This window comes from Lutra lutra, chromosome 11 (genome assembly GCF_902655055.1).
Source record: "Lutra lutra chromosome 11, mLutLut1.2, whole genome shotgun sequence".
Taxonomy (NCBI): Eukaryota; Metazoa; Chordata; class Mammalia; order Carnivora; family Mustelidae; genus Lutra; species Lutra lutra.
Window position 1 is genome coordinate 57187564 of NC_062288.1, and position 14045 is coordinate 57201608.

Sequence of the window (14045 nt, forward strand, 5' to 3'; positions counted from 1 at the left end):
ATTTGGAACATAAGGCTTTTACTTAAAAATCATTGTTCACTTTATTTTAAAACACAAGTTTAGGGATGCCTGGGTGGCTCAGTCGGTTAAGCATCTGCCTTTGGCTCAGGTCATATTCTCAGGGTCCTGAAATCAAGCACCGTATTGGGGTCTCTGCTCAGCAGGGAGTGCTCTCCCTCTCCCTCTCTCAAATAAATAAATAAAAATCTTAAAAACACACAAGTTTATTCCCCCTATACAAATGAAAGGAAGCAATATTAAAATACACATATTAATCCACCTCTCATTTTACCAGTGAGGAAATTGGGCTCCAAGACCAATAATAAGTATATTCATCATAAGGTTTACTACTGGTAGGTAGTTCTGACTTTTAGTTTCTGTTATATTTTCTCTTGTTCTGCCTTTCTCTCTTTTCATATTATTAGAAATTCAGAATACATACAAAAGAGGAAAAAAATGAGCTCCCATATCCCCATCACCTATGTTCAATAATGTATAGCCATTTCTATTTCACTTAGCCCTCTCTCACTTCCTCCCTAACATGAATTATTTTAAAGCAAATCTTTTTTTTTTTTTTTTAAAGATTTTATTTATTTATTTGACAGAGAGAAATCACAAGTAGGCAGAGAGGCAGGCAGAGAGAGAGGAGGAAGCAGGCTCCCTGCTGAGCAGAAAGCCCGATGTGGGGCTCGAACCCAGGACCTGGGATCATGACCTGAGCCGAAGGCAGCGGCTTAACCCACTGAGCCACCCAGGCGCCCCTAAAGCAAATCTTTGATATGTCAACCATAAATACTTCACTATCTATCTCTAAAAGATAAAGACTTTTAAAACCTCATAGTGTTAATCCTCTTTTTTCTTTTTCAGTTTTCTTCATGTCTCTACTTAACTTTTTGAATATCTGAAACATAGCTGTAATAAGTGCTTTCATGTCATCACATACTAATTCTGACATTTGTGTTCTGAATCAGTTTTGGATTGAATGACTTCTCTTCACACTGGCCATATTTTCTGCTTCTCTTCCTAGTAATTTTTTATTGGATGCCAGACATTGTGAGCTTCGTTCTAGGATGTACTTGTTTAGAAACAGTTTGTTCCTTTCAGGTATTGCTTTTAACATGTGTTAGGTAAGACCAGAACAATTCTTAATCTGGGGGCAATTATTCTCCATTCCTGAGGCAAGACCATTTGAGGACTCTTCCAAATGGCCTGTGCATCGAGGTTTTCTGTTCTTCCTGGTGAGAAGAGGTCCTATTCCTGACTCCAGTTGAACACTTCTCATTTTTTTCTGGTGGTTCTTTGGTGGTCTCAGGTACATGTACCCTGTATACAGTGTATATGCTGGAAGAGGGGATCATTTGCTAGTGTCTGAAGTTCTCTCTCCATGCTGCTTTTCTGTTCAAGAACTCTTGCCACCTTGGTCTCTCTGGGCTCTCAGCTCTGTCCCAACTTGGAATGTTGTATAGGCTCCTTCTGGGCTCTACCTTGTATATTGTGGCCTAGAAGGTCTTTCAAGACAATAAGCTGGGGTTAATAAGTAGGGCTCACTTCATTTGTTTCCTGTTTCTCTGAGATAAATTGGCTTATGTTTTTGCCTCATGCATAAAGTCTTAAAAGCTTAAAAGTTCCATACATTTTCTGTTTTCATTGTCAGGTAGGAGGGTTAGTCCGATATCTGTTAGTACAGCTTAGCTGGAAGCAGACATCCCTTTACTTGTCCTAATTTGTAAATTCTCCCCATCTCTCCTCTCTCCTTCTAATTGAGTTGTTCAAAAAAATGGGTTAGGGCACCTGGGTGGCTCAGTTGGTTAAGCATTCAACTCTTGATTTGGGCTCAGTTCATGATCTCGGGTTTGTGAGATCAAGCTTTTGCTCTAATCAAAATAACAACAACAAAACAAAAAAACAAAAAAGTTGGGTCAGTTAGGGATGCCTGGGTGGCTCAGTTGGTTAAGCAGCTGCCTTTGGCTCAGGTCATGATCCCAGCGTCCTGGGATCGAGTCCCACATCGGGCTCCTTGTTCTGTGGGGAGCCTGCTTCTACCTCTGCCTCTGCCTGCCACTCTGTCTGCCTGTGCTCGCTCTTGCTCTCTCTCTTTCTGACAAATAAATAAATAAAATCTTTAAAAAAAAAAAAAAAGTTGGGTCAGTTATCCTACAGAGTGCTTCAAAGTCTAGATCTTGCCAATTTTGTCCCCATGGTGTCATTTCCCTCTATTCCCTGTGAACTGATAGAAGCTTGAACAGGTATAAGTTTACTTATTTTTCCCAAAAATAATGACTGATACAACTTGCCTTGTTACATTATGAGGCATAGGAAAGGCTCTCTTTTTGTGAGATGATTAATCAGTGGGTTCAGATGTTGTGAGCCTGATCTGTAAAGTTCTCTAGTAGCTTTTTACCTAATGATTTTGGCAGGTTTTATTCATCTTTGCCTGGATCATATATTTCTTAGGGATTGTAAAATGATAACACCAAAGAGTTTGTCATTCTTTCTGAATTTATAAACTAGAGTTCTAAGAAATAACTTTTCTTCATCAACTAGTAGATCACTCTGAAGTAGAGTTCATATAGGAAAGTCAGAGTATATTCTGATACTTCGATGGGTCAGTTTTCAGAATAATGGGTTTGTTCTGAAAACCCCTAGAAACAACAGGTGATCAAATAAGGTTCATTTTCTTTGTTTTTTAGTTTCATTATGAGCACCTGATGTGAGTTTTTGATGTGGTTACTCTATTATGGTTATTCTTATTGATGCTCAAATTGTCCCATCTTTGACCAGTAGGAGCTTATTCAAGTTGGCCCTTGAGACCTTTTAGTCTCAGCTTCCTTACTATCTGGTATGACAGATGTTCCAGGCTCCTCTTGTACATTTTCTGTTCTAGGCCGGGTATGAGCTGTTTCTTCAAGAAGCTCTGGTTCCTTTTAGAGTAAATGGTATTTTAAGACCATAATACTTAGGGGTGCTCATTGTCACAAGATTGATTCTTGTTTCTAGCTACACCTCTCAGGTAGAGTTAGGATATGTTTTTCTGTTGTATTTCTGAAGGAAACCATTTCATGAATTCATACTGCTATTTCCCATTCAAATTCAGAATTACAGGGTTTTTAGTTAACCTCTTTTAGCTTATTTCCATTCTAAGTACTGAGTATCCCAGTTCTCAAAAACACTGGGAATGTTAGGACTTAAAATATGATGTAATTGTTCATTTGCTTTATCCCACAGTACACACAACAGTCTGAGAATAATTACACCAACACTACCAGGTGTGATTACCATGAACTAGTTTTTTGGTGGGTTGTTTTGTTTTGTTTTGTTTTTGTTTTTTTGTCCTTAAGGTTTATCTCACTAAGTATATGCAGTCAAATTGCTGTGTTTTAAAGTCTCTTGGACTACTTCATCTCTGATAATTTAGTTACAGCTCTTCTTGGTGTTTAAATTGGCTTATGTTTAGCTTGTGGGAATATTCAGCTTGTCTTCTGAGTTTTTTTTTAACACAACCCCACTAATCTTTGATGACTCTTTTCTTCCTAGCTAGATAAGCTGTTCCTGGTTTTCTTACACATTTCTTAGCCCAGACCTGGAGCCAGCCATCCAAAAAACATGGTTCCTTTTAGTGGAAAATGGTATTTAGAGGCAATATAGGTGCTGAAGTTGTGTGTTCAACTTAGTTGCTCATTGTTTCTAGGCTTTTTTGGTGGCCAGATATAGGAAATAAGTTTTTCTTTTTTAGAAAAGCCAATCTTTTTTAGAAAGCACACATCATTTGTTCAGTTTGATAATTCTAATTTAAACTTTCCATTATTTTACTTAACTTCTTTGACTCTATGTTTGTATTTTTTTCTTATGCTGAAAATCTTGGTTCTTGATGACATTAAAATAATTTCTTACTTCACATATATAAACCAAGAACCCACTCTATATAATTTCTGAGTAACAGTATCAATACTGATATCAACTATAATTATTGAAAACTCTTAAGTTTCAGGCTTTTAAAAAATTGTTCCTAAGATATATCCCACTAGGTATTATTTTAAAGTCAGTGAAATAATTCCTTTCTGCGTGGTTAAACCATTAACTTGAAACACAGGTCTGTTTCATTTTTCTTTTGATTTTTAAGTACTGTTCTTTTTTTATTTGAATTTAATTTTGTATAATTCTATACATTTAACCGTTCTAAAGTAAATCTTAACAGGAAAATCTGGCTTTTCTCTGTCCGCTCCATTCCCACCTACGTAGGTCGTCATTTTCAAAAAATTTTTTTAATATAAGCATGTATGTATGTGTACCTTCCCTCCATCATTTCTTACATAAAAAGTAACCTGTCATATTCAGAAGTTTGCCTACATTTTCCACTTATCAGTATATTTAAGATTCACTATGGCCATATATAGAGATTCTTTATTCTTTTTTCTATCTGAATGGTGTACTCCACTGTTGTAAAAAAAGAAAAAACTTTTTTCTTAAATGAAGCAGATTGCTAATGACTGTACTAGTAAAGAATGGTTTCCAAGTTGAACTGAGGCTGTTTGCACATCTATCACAAAAGATATTTTAGTTGTTTCAAATTGATTTAGAGATGTCAGTGAAAATATTAACTGAAATATAAGTTATTAGTGTCCTTCAGGCCTAGTTTGGAACTCATTTCTCTCTCTACACTTCCCTTCTGGTGTTTTCACCAAACTCATTATCTTATATGCCATTGTTACACTGGTTATTCCTAGTTTTTGTATAGGTAACCCAGAATTCAGAGCTCCGACTTGCATAACCCATCGCTACTTAGCTTACATCTGCACTTGGCTGTCACCCAAAACATCTTAAACTTAACGTGCAAAGTAGAACATTGTGTTCCCCCAGCTCCACTCCCCAACTCTGCATTTTCTACAACTGCTTCTTTCTACATTTTGATTTATTCGCCCATTCATTCATTCGTCACTTTTCACATTCAGCCCATCAGCCAATCTTGATGATTTTATCACCAAAATATATTTCCGGTCTGCCATCATATTCATCTCCTATTTCTCCATCACAAGCCAGCGATGTGTTTCTGTTGCATGTGAGTTCTCCACAACCTAGCTCATACTTCTCTCAAGGCGTCTCAAGGTACTGCCCTCAGTCCCTCTATCCCTCTGGTCTTTCAGTATCTTAAAACATATCAGGGTCATTTCCCTCCCAGATTTTGCATTGCTGTTTCCTCTGCCTGGAATGCTCTTTCCCACACTATAGTTCTCAGTTTAAATGTCATTTACTCAGTATCTTTGTAATCACTCTACCTAAAATAGAATTCTCAAAATTCTTTGTTCTGGTTGGTTTCTTTTCTAGTACTCACTACAACTTGGAAGTGTTTGTGTTTATTTGCCCTTCATCTGTCTCCTCCTCTGGAGGGTAGGAACCCACTCTGTCTTATTCTTGTTATGTCCACAGATGATGAAACATAGTAGACAGTTTAATAGCAATCAATAAATATTTGACGAACATGTAGAAGTACTGTGAAATTTCAAAACAGTTGCAATTTAATGAAAAGCTTTACTTGCTCATGCAGAACCTATTACTTATTGTTTCCTTATATCATTCCAAAATGACTAGAAATATACAAAATATAAACAGTGCCAGCTAAAGAAAGAAAGAAATATGTGTGTATGTGTTGGTGGGGATAGGGAGCATGTAGTTGTCTTCAAAATACATTCCTAATATTCTCTTTCCTGGAGACAGGCAGCAAATTTGGCTTTGAGCTTAATAGGCACTGCAAAATGGTTTCCATGATCTCAGAGCCCATAAGATAAAAGTCTTTCGAGCTCTTTCCGCAGTCTTTCTGTGTTGCCCTAATGGTGCACATGAATGTCTTGGCAGATGCTCTCAAGAACATTAACACTCCTAAAAGGAGAGGCAAACACTAGGTTCTTATTAGGCTATGCTCCAAAGTCATTAACCAGTTACTAACAGTGATGATGAAGCATGGTTACATTGGCATATTTGAAATCATTGATGATCACAGAGCTGGGAAAATTGCTGTGAACCTCAGAAGCAGGCTAAACAAGTGTGGTGTTTGAATCGGTGTTTGAGCAGATTAGATGTACAACTCAAAGATCTACAAAAATGGCAGAATAATCTACTCCTGTCCCCTCAGTTTGGTTTCATTGTCCTGACCACCTCAGCTGGCATCCTGGACCATGAAGAAGGAAGACAAAAACACACAGAAGGGAAAATCCTGGGATTCTTTTTCTAGGGGTGTATTACATACATGCAAAGTTAAAAAAAAAATCATTTGAAAAGGATGATATAGTTGGGCTGGAAACCTGCAATAATTCTTTTATTACCTTAGATTTCACCCTGAGATTATTGTCAGCAGTTGTTTAATTAGGAATCTTATCCTAAGATCAATGAAACAGAAGATACAGAATACTTACAAAGCAAACATGAGCACTGCTGGAAGGACTGGGATATGAACAGGTGGTAATGTCTGTTTTAACACTGTAGAGATTAGATTTTGAGCATTAATATCAGAATCACCATAAAAGTCCCAGTGTGCTTATTTCTTATGTTCACTTTGAATCGGTGTTCGAGCAAGTGAATACACATTATGATAGAAACATTTCCTTTTAACACTCTTTGACAGGACTCTGACTTAAAGAAAACAGTGGACGAAAGTGCACGGATTCAAAGAGCATACAACCACTATTTTGATTTGATCATCGTAAACGACAATCTAGACAAAGCCTTTGAGAAACTACAGACTGCCATAGAGAAGCTGAGAATGGAGCCACAGTGGGTCCCAATCAGCTGGGTTTACTGATGATTCAATAAGGTTCATAATGGAAATAAAACTTTTTAAAAATGACTGCAATAAATAAGCCTTCTACCGAGAAAATACATGCACAGATAGAAGATATCTGCCAAGTTCAGGCATTTTTATTGTGTAGATTGTAAAACCAGTACACTATTTGAATTTTTATATAAAATGTGGTTGGGAAGGTGTACTAATATATAATTTATCTTAATTTTTCTAACTTTTTATGGGTAATCTTTCTATTCATACCACATAAAGAAATGCGTTGAAGCATTTTGTATGTTTTGATTTAGTACCCTTGCCTTTTCATCAAAGGAATTTTCAAATCCTTCATTCTCGCATTGGTCTCCCATATTCACTGTGATAATGAATACTTGAAGTAGTTTTGTAAAGCTGTCCTTTAGTTTAGTATTTAACTAGTGAAAGGTCAGTTACTCTTTATTAGGAGAAAATAGTAATTATTGGCCTTCTTTCCTAATATAAGTTGAAGCAGAACTATAATGTCCATACCTTCCAAGTCTGACATTAGAAGTCTGCTCAACAATACATGGTTTCATTATTTCAAAGATACATGGCTATCCTTTCTAATTTAAGCAGGTATATTGTTTTTTTTCCCCTTCATTTCCATCTTGAGGGAAAAAGTGAAGAGCAATACTTTGCACTCTCATTTGTTGCCATTTCAGGCTGATGCTAAGTGAATGTGTACACAGCAAGCAAGGCCTCGTAGGCTAAGAGAGTGCCTTATCCTGTAACACATAACGCAGCAAAATGACGCATAAAGTTGATTTATTTTCACATGTAGAAAATACCGACATTGATAAAAATGAACCTACTGTAGCTTCAACAGTGTTTTATTAGGATATGGTCAGCAAATGTATCATGCCTTTGCAAATTTCTGTGATACTTCAAGTTTGCAAGTGGGGGATTTTGTGAACAATCGGTGTGCTTTTTGAAGTGTGATATGATTGTTAGAATATTTGTTAAATCTGTCGTGTTGAGAACCAGATCCATTGAACAACTTATGAGATCTGAAAATAACTGTCAGCTGTCTTATCTATATATAACATATACATTATATAATATGTACATTGTATGTATTATATAATATAAAATAAGGTTTTATATAGTTTTTTACATTTCTGTTAGGAAATGCACTTTTTTGTTTAGTAATTAAGAAAACCGCTCTCTTTTAGATGCATTAACATTCAGATTTTTAAAATTCATCTCAGTTAATAGGATTCTTTAGGATTCTTGGATGGTATAAATTCTTCCTCAAACATATTGAGATGTAGCTCATCATTAAACTAAGTTAGCCGTGTTTTATATTGCTGCCAGCTTTTCACAAGGACAGTATTCACACCTCCAGGGTTAGGTGCTTGTGGTCATCTTTGTCCATGGTAGGCATCTGGCTCCTGGCTGTTGAATTTGTTTTCTCCTCAGCAAAGCTGTGACAGAACACCAGCTGGGAGGGCTTCGAGGGGAGAGAAAATACATGGCAATAAGCAGTTATGCACACATTGCTTTAAATCATCTTCACAATAAACAGAACAGCCAAGTTGCTGTATTGTTAAGATTGGAAATGTATAGGTTATTTTTTTTATTCTAGAGTTTCATATCCAGAACACAGATCATGTTCTTAATCCTAGGATAGGGAATTAGTGGTAAAATGGATCACACCCTACCCTTTTAATAACTTTGCTAACTTTTAAACCACATGTATTTACTTCAAATTCTCAGCTTCTCAAAGCAACCTGAATCAAAGCACAGTGTCGAGGTAATGTCTTATGATTTAGTGTTTCAACACTGAAAATTTTAAGAGAAATTTTGTTTCCAAGTTCTCAGGAAATGTTTTGTCTTCTGTGGTGTGCCTTCATGCTGCTGCACGGAGCCTCTTTGAACAGCTTTGGGATCATTGTAGCAGCATAAGAAGTTTATCCACAAAATATTTCAACTATCGTTGACATGATGGAGGTGATTTTTACATCATATATATTTTTAGCTTTATCATATGATTTAAAATGCATATTATTTAGAAAATAGTCTATACTTAAAAGGATTATTTCTGTTATGAATGGTATTCATGACTAGTTAATATACTCTAGACCCCCATAATACAAAATAATGCTATTTAGTTTATTTCAGTCTAGATGCCAGAGCTGAAGAGAATAAATTCAGAAAAGTTCATTGTATCTCAATAGAATCATTGAACTTGAAACTGAAGTTCCATCTGAGTCTTCAGGACCCAGTAAAGCTCTACTGGGGCAAGGAGTCCCAGAGGCCCCAGGATTCTTTCAAGGCTATGAGAGTACAGTTGTAATCAATGAAGTATGAACTTCTCTTGTGGGAAATATCTAAAATAATTAGATTTACTGAAGAGAAAATGGTTTAAAGTGACGCTAAGCAATTGGTAACAGTTAAAATATGCATGCACGTGCAAATGCCTTTGGGAAGAAACCTGTGCCAATACATTAATGTACCTGAGGATTCTTTGTGGACTGAAGACTGTCCACATTCAGCATTCAGGGCATGACTATTTATATATGACTAATTACTATATATATGTATTTTTTATTTTCAAATGTACAAATACCCATAGAGGTGATGTTCCTGGATAAGTCATGTAACCTTATAACTAGTGGAATATATGTGATGCACTACATGTAGTTTTACTTTTATTCCAGCCACGTCTTGATTATGCAGTCTTAATTTCTATTTGATATTTGGATATTATCAAATATCTAATACATCAGGACTTTTACTTTTCCCAATTCTTAACTATACAATTGCTGAACATAGCTTTCTAAAATAGAAATCCTATCATAAACACAGTATGACTACAGCAATAGTAGCCTGAGCCCTAGATTCTAGAATCTAGCAAATTTACTTATAATAGCTTATTGGGACAAGTTTTCTGGGAAAGAGCAAATTGGTTATTAACATAAACTTAGGAAAGAATGCAAATTAGCAATAAAATACAATAGTGTAGCATTATAGATTATGGCCAGATACTAACTGCTTTGACCATACTATCCCAATGACAATAAAAGATGATATTTGCTTTAAAAATTCATTAAATTGGTACTTATTGCTGGGCAAAACAATAAGTGTCATAATCTGGTGATTGGAGTTGATTTTCAAGATGGATAGCCATGGAGTTAGGTATGATTATTTTGAACTGATAAATGTTAACTGTAAAAGTTTTGAAAATTGGTCAAAATAGTGGTCTGCTTAACATTGTACTTTTATGACTTCTGAAACAACACTCCATTTTCCAGAAATCACAGGCTAGGGAGCCAATAATTTTGTAGTAATGAATCTTTATACTAAATATGGAGATGGAAATCCTGAACTTTTATGTACATATATAGGTCATTTTTTAAAATGTCTGAGTCACCATATATATATTATATATATATATAGATATATATACAGCCATATGTATAATATGTAAAATTTTCCAAAGTACATGAATAATAAAACTAAATAGGTTCACCCATGTAATTATAGCTGTGTTCTTAAATATTTACTCCCAATTCTTAGACATTCTGAAACTTTTTTCACATTGTTTTATAAGGCTCCAGTTTTGAGGCAGATACTAATCTTTCTGAAAAATACGAAATTTAGCTCAGAAAATTATAACAGTTTCTTTAAGCAAAAAGGACAGAGTTCTAGATGGCAATGTCTTGGGAAATAATTAAACTTTCAAGTGAATTTGTGATATGGTTCAGGCTTAGAGATTCTGGTAACTGCCCTCCTGTTGTTCCAGTGGATTCGCTGTGGCAATTCATGTAATAACATCTGAAATGTATTTTAAGTTCTTGAGCAAGATTCAGTATTTTAAATAATGGGATTATTGTATATAGTGCAAGTGAATATTCACAGATTTCTAAGAATACAGTCAACTAATAATCAGCAGCATCATTGTTTGAGTATACACTATATATCTTAAGAAGATAACAATTCTGTAATTCCTTAAGGTAAGATTATTTTTAAGTTACATTTTTGTTAGCTTCAAGTTTTATTTATTTTTTAAATATGTCCCTTAATTCATTATGTTACTTTTTGTGTTCCTGGAATAATTTAGTGCACAGAATCAAAAATGAATCTTTAATACCCTAAAAAGTGAAGGAATGATATCTCATTTCTAAGGTAAGAATTTTGAAGCCTGATTGGTACCACTTCTGCAGTACATTGCACTCCTTTCTTTAAAACAATCTCTTTTGTTAAAAATAGAGATGGCGTGCTTCTACTAGCGGAGATCCTAATTCTGACTGTGCGACCTTTAATAAAATTTATATTTTCCTTTACTTTTAATATTCCATCAGTTAAATGAGGCTAGCTTACTATTTGTCTTCACCTTAAGTTACAAGAAGTAATTTGTAACTCTGATGTGATAAATGCTAGGCTGGAAAATCCTTATTAGGCTACTTAATCTATTTATTACATGGATTCACTTCTATTGAGGTTTTTAATCTTTTAGTTTGTTTAAAATGTATCTCTTTCAGAGGTAGCATAATGAATGGTACATACTATTCCAGAATCCTACCTCCAGTTTTAAAACAGCTCGGAGGAGGGTCTGTTCTGCTCTCTTGTGGCCTTGGTCAAGAGGTTCTTTTGAGTTTAGAATCCCACTCTCAGTCCAAACCTTTAACAAATTCTTGTTACTCACAAATCAAATAAAATATAAGCAATCCAGTATTCTGACATCCAAGACATTCTGATCTTTGGCCTTTAAAGCTGCCCTACCTTAATTCTTATGCCTGAAATTTATCATTGCAGCCTTATTGTTTAACCCATAGTATTAAGTTTAAAAGACATCTGTTTCTTTCTAGGGAGAACTATTGTTACCTCCAATTAGTGGACCTTGAATTGAACATGAAGACCTCTTAGTTGCATTCTCTTTCTAATGGCTTCATGGCTGTTGGCTGATAATGCAGTGCTATGATAAATCTGATTTGCCTCCACACACCAAAGTTAACCAGAAGTGACAGTTCCTTCCCTTTTTTTCCCCTACCAGTTTTTACTAATTACTAGCACAAACCGAATGAACATGTCTACAATGAGCATAAATGCCACTTCGTACTTGGGAAAGTAAATGACTCAGTGCTTGTAAACCTGCCTTGAGTCCCACTGAATAGTATTGTTGTTGCCACAAAGCAGAAGCCAAAAGGTCTTATTTTAAAAGTTGGAACTAGATGTCTTTGGTGCACTTCAGCAACAGCGGGGGGTAGAAACCTACAAATATGACAGGCCATACCTGAAATTAGTTTTTCCTCATATCAGTCAAGGTGGCCAAGGAGCTTAGAGGAAGTGGAAAAAAGCAGAGCATTCAAAACTCCTCAGCTATAAATTACCACTGTTTAAGCAGAAGTCATCACCAGTTAAAATATGTGGTCTTCATCTTATTCTGAAAAAGGAGGCAATAGTATAGCAACATTGCTTTGAAGACAAAGCTTGTTCTGGTAAATATGGTCCAAACGAGGAATGCCTTCACCTTTTCAGGTAGAGCCAGATTTGAGGAATTGTTCGTCTCTACTGTAATTTAAGTATAAGATAAATATTCCTTTTGGCTATGTGTTCTTTTAAAAGAACTGCCGACTCCTCTTTCTTTGGTAACATTGATTTTTAAGGAAGTGGGATCTTCGGTTTTGCTGGGGAAGAATGAGCACTTAGGGTTCGGCAACAAGTGTAGTTTTCTGCATGTTGAGTTATTTTAGAGCCCATGGTGAGTATTTGATGTGAAAACCTTGCTTTGGGGATTTTTTTTTTCCATTTCAGTTTGGTATATCTTTATTTTGAACACAAATGCATGCTCTTTTAAACCTCTAATCTTTGAAATAATTGTAGAACTTTTCTTTTTTAATGGAGGGCAAAATGCTTGTTAGAATCTAAAAATAAAAGCTGAACAAGCTGCTAAAGTTAACTTTCTGATGAAAAAGTTTAAAAATAAAATTTGCTACTGCTTTCCAAGTAATTGTATTACTAGTTCCTGTATAAAAGAAACATTACTGCTGCCCTTGTATAAATAAAATTTTCTTGCAGTACAATTATTGATTTTTCAGAAACTGTCCCTATAAATTTCTCTTTTCACATATTTCCTGTGTTGTCCAAAACAAAAATTATTGAAATGTTCAACATGTGAGATTGTATATTCCAAGTAAAATATTTTTGTACATATAAAAATAAATATTTAATATTGCAAAAATATAGTGTTTCATTTATAGGTAGAACTGAGGTTTAGAGATGATAAATACAGAGGATATCAGATTAGCTTTGGTAATTTTTTAAATGCTAGTAATTTTGCAAAAAGCATGTAATAACATGTAGTTTTTGCCACCAAAATAAATATATAAATTTTTCACCTGCTTCTCTTCTTTAACAAGGAAACCCTAACTGTTGTTTCCTCTATCCCAGCCCAAGCCATTTGGTGGCTTTCAAAGGTGACATACTCAAGGAAAAAATGGCAGAGACAGGGAAGATTAAAATATAGGATCAAGAAAAAGCATCTATGCTTAGATGACATGAGATGCTAGGACAAGTTAGCCAAGCAGGAAAAGCCCTGGTGGGAGATACAGCACCTGCTGTGGCACAGCTCAGTCCTGAGGCCTGCAGTGGAAAAGGGAGGCGGACCCACCAGGCTGGCCAAGAGATGGGAGGCATGACTGTGGGTGAGTGTGGGAAGCCGATGTCCAGAAAAGGTATTTTTGCAACTCTTTCTCAAGCTAAATTTCTGGATTCCATGCCCAGTACTTCAGAAATTGCTAGTCTAATGTACTTCTCATGTCTCCCAAAGAATTCGGTTTTAGATTACTCACTTTCATCTTGTACTGCCCGTTTTCTCTCACTACAGTAAAAAACTGCCACAAACTTTGTAGCTTTTTTTTTTTTAATTTAAGGATTTTATTTATTTGTTAGAGAGATGCACAAGCAGGGGAGGCAGCAGGCAGAGAGAGAAGCAGGCTCCCCACTGAGCAGGGAGCTAAATGCAGACACTCAATCCCAGGACCCTGGGATCATGACCTGAGCCAAAGGCAGATGCTTAACCAAGTGTCCCAACTTCACAGCTTTTTTTTTTTTTTTTTTTTATTCATTTATTTGAGAGCACAAGCAAGCAGAGAGAGGGAAGAGGAAGCAGGCTCTCTGCCGAGCAGAGAGCCCGATGTGGGGCTCGATCCCAGGACCCTGAGATCACGACCTAAGCCGAAGACAGAGGCTTTAACCCACTGAGCCACCCAGGCACCCTTCACAGCTTTAAGTA

The 14045-nt window shown here is 35.8% G+C and overlaps 1 protein-coding gene and 1 pseudogene across 5 annotated transcripts in view; both read left to right on the plus strand.

Moving 5' to 3' along the window:
- PALS2 (protein associated with LIN7 2, MAGUK p55 family member) overlaps nt 1–10121 on the plus strand; it is a 119181-nt gene extending 109060 nt beyond the window's left edge. For all 5 annotated transcript variants that reach the window (XM_047694574.1, XM_047694573.1, XM_047694576.1 and 2 more), the window contains one exon: nt 6617–10121. In XM_047694574.1, the coding sequence (XP_047550530.1) occupies nt 6617–6793 (177 nt within the window). In that variant the 3' untranslated portion in view covers nt 6794–10121. The remainder of the gene's footprint in view (nt 1–6616) is intronic.
- Nucleotides 5826–6226, plus strand: LOC125080642 (40S ribosomal protein S15a-like; annotated as a pseudogene).
- Nucleotides 10122–14045: the final 3924 nt, after the last annotated feature.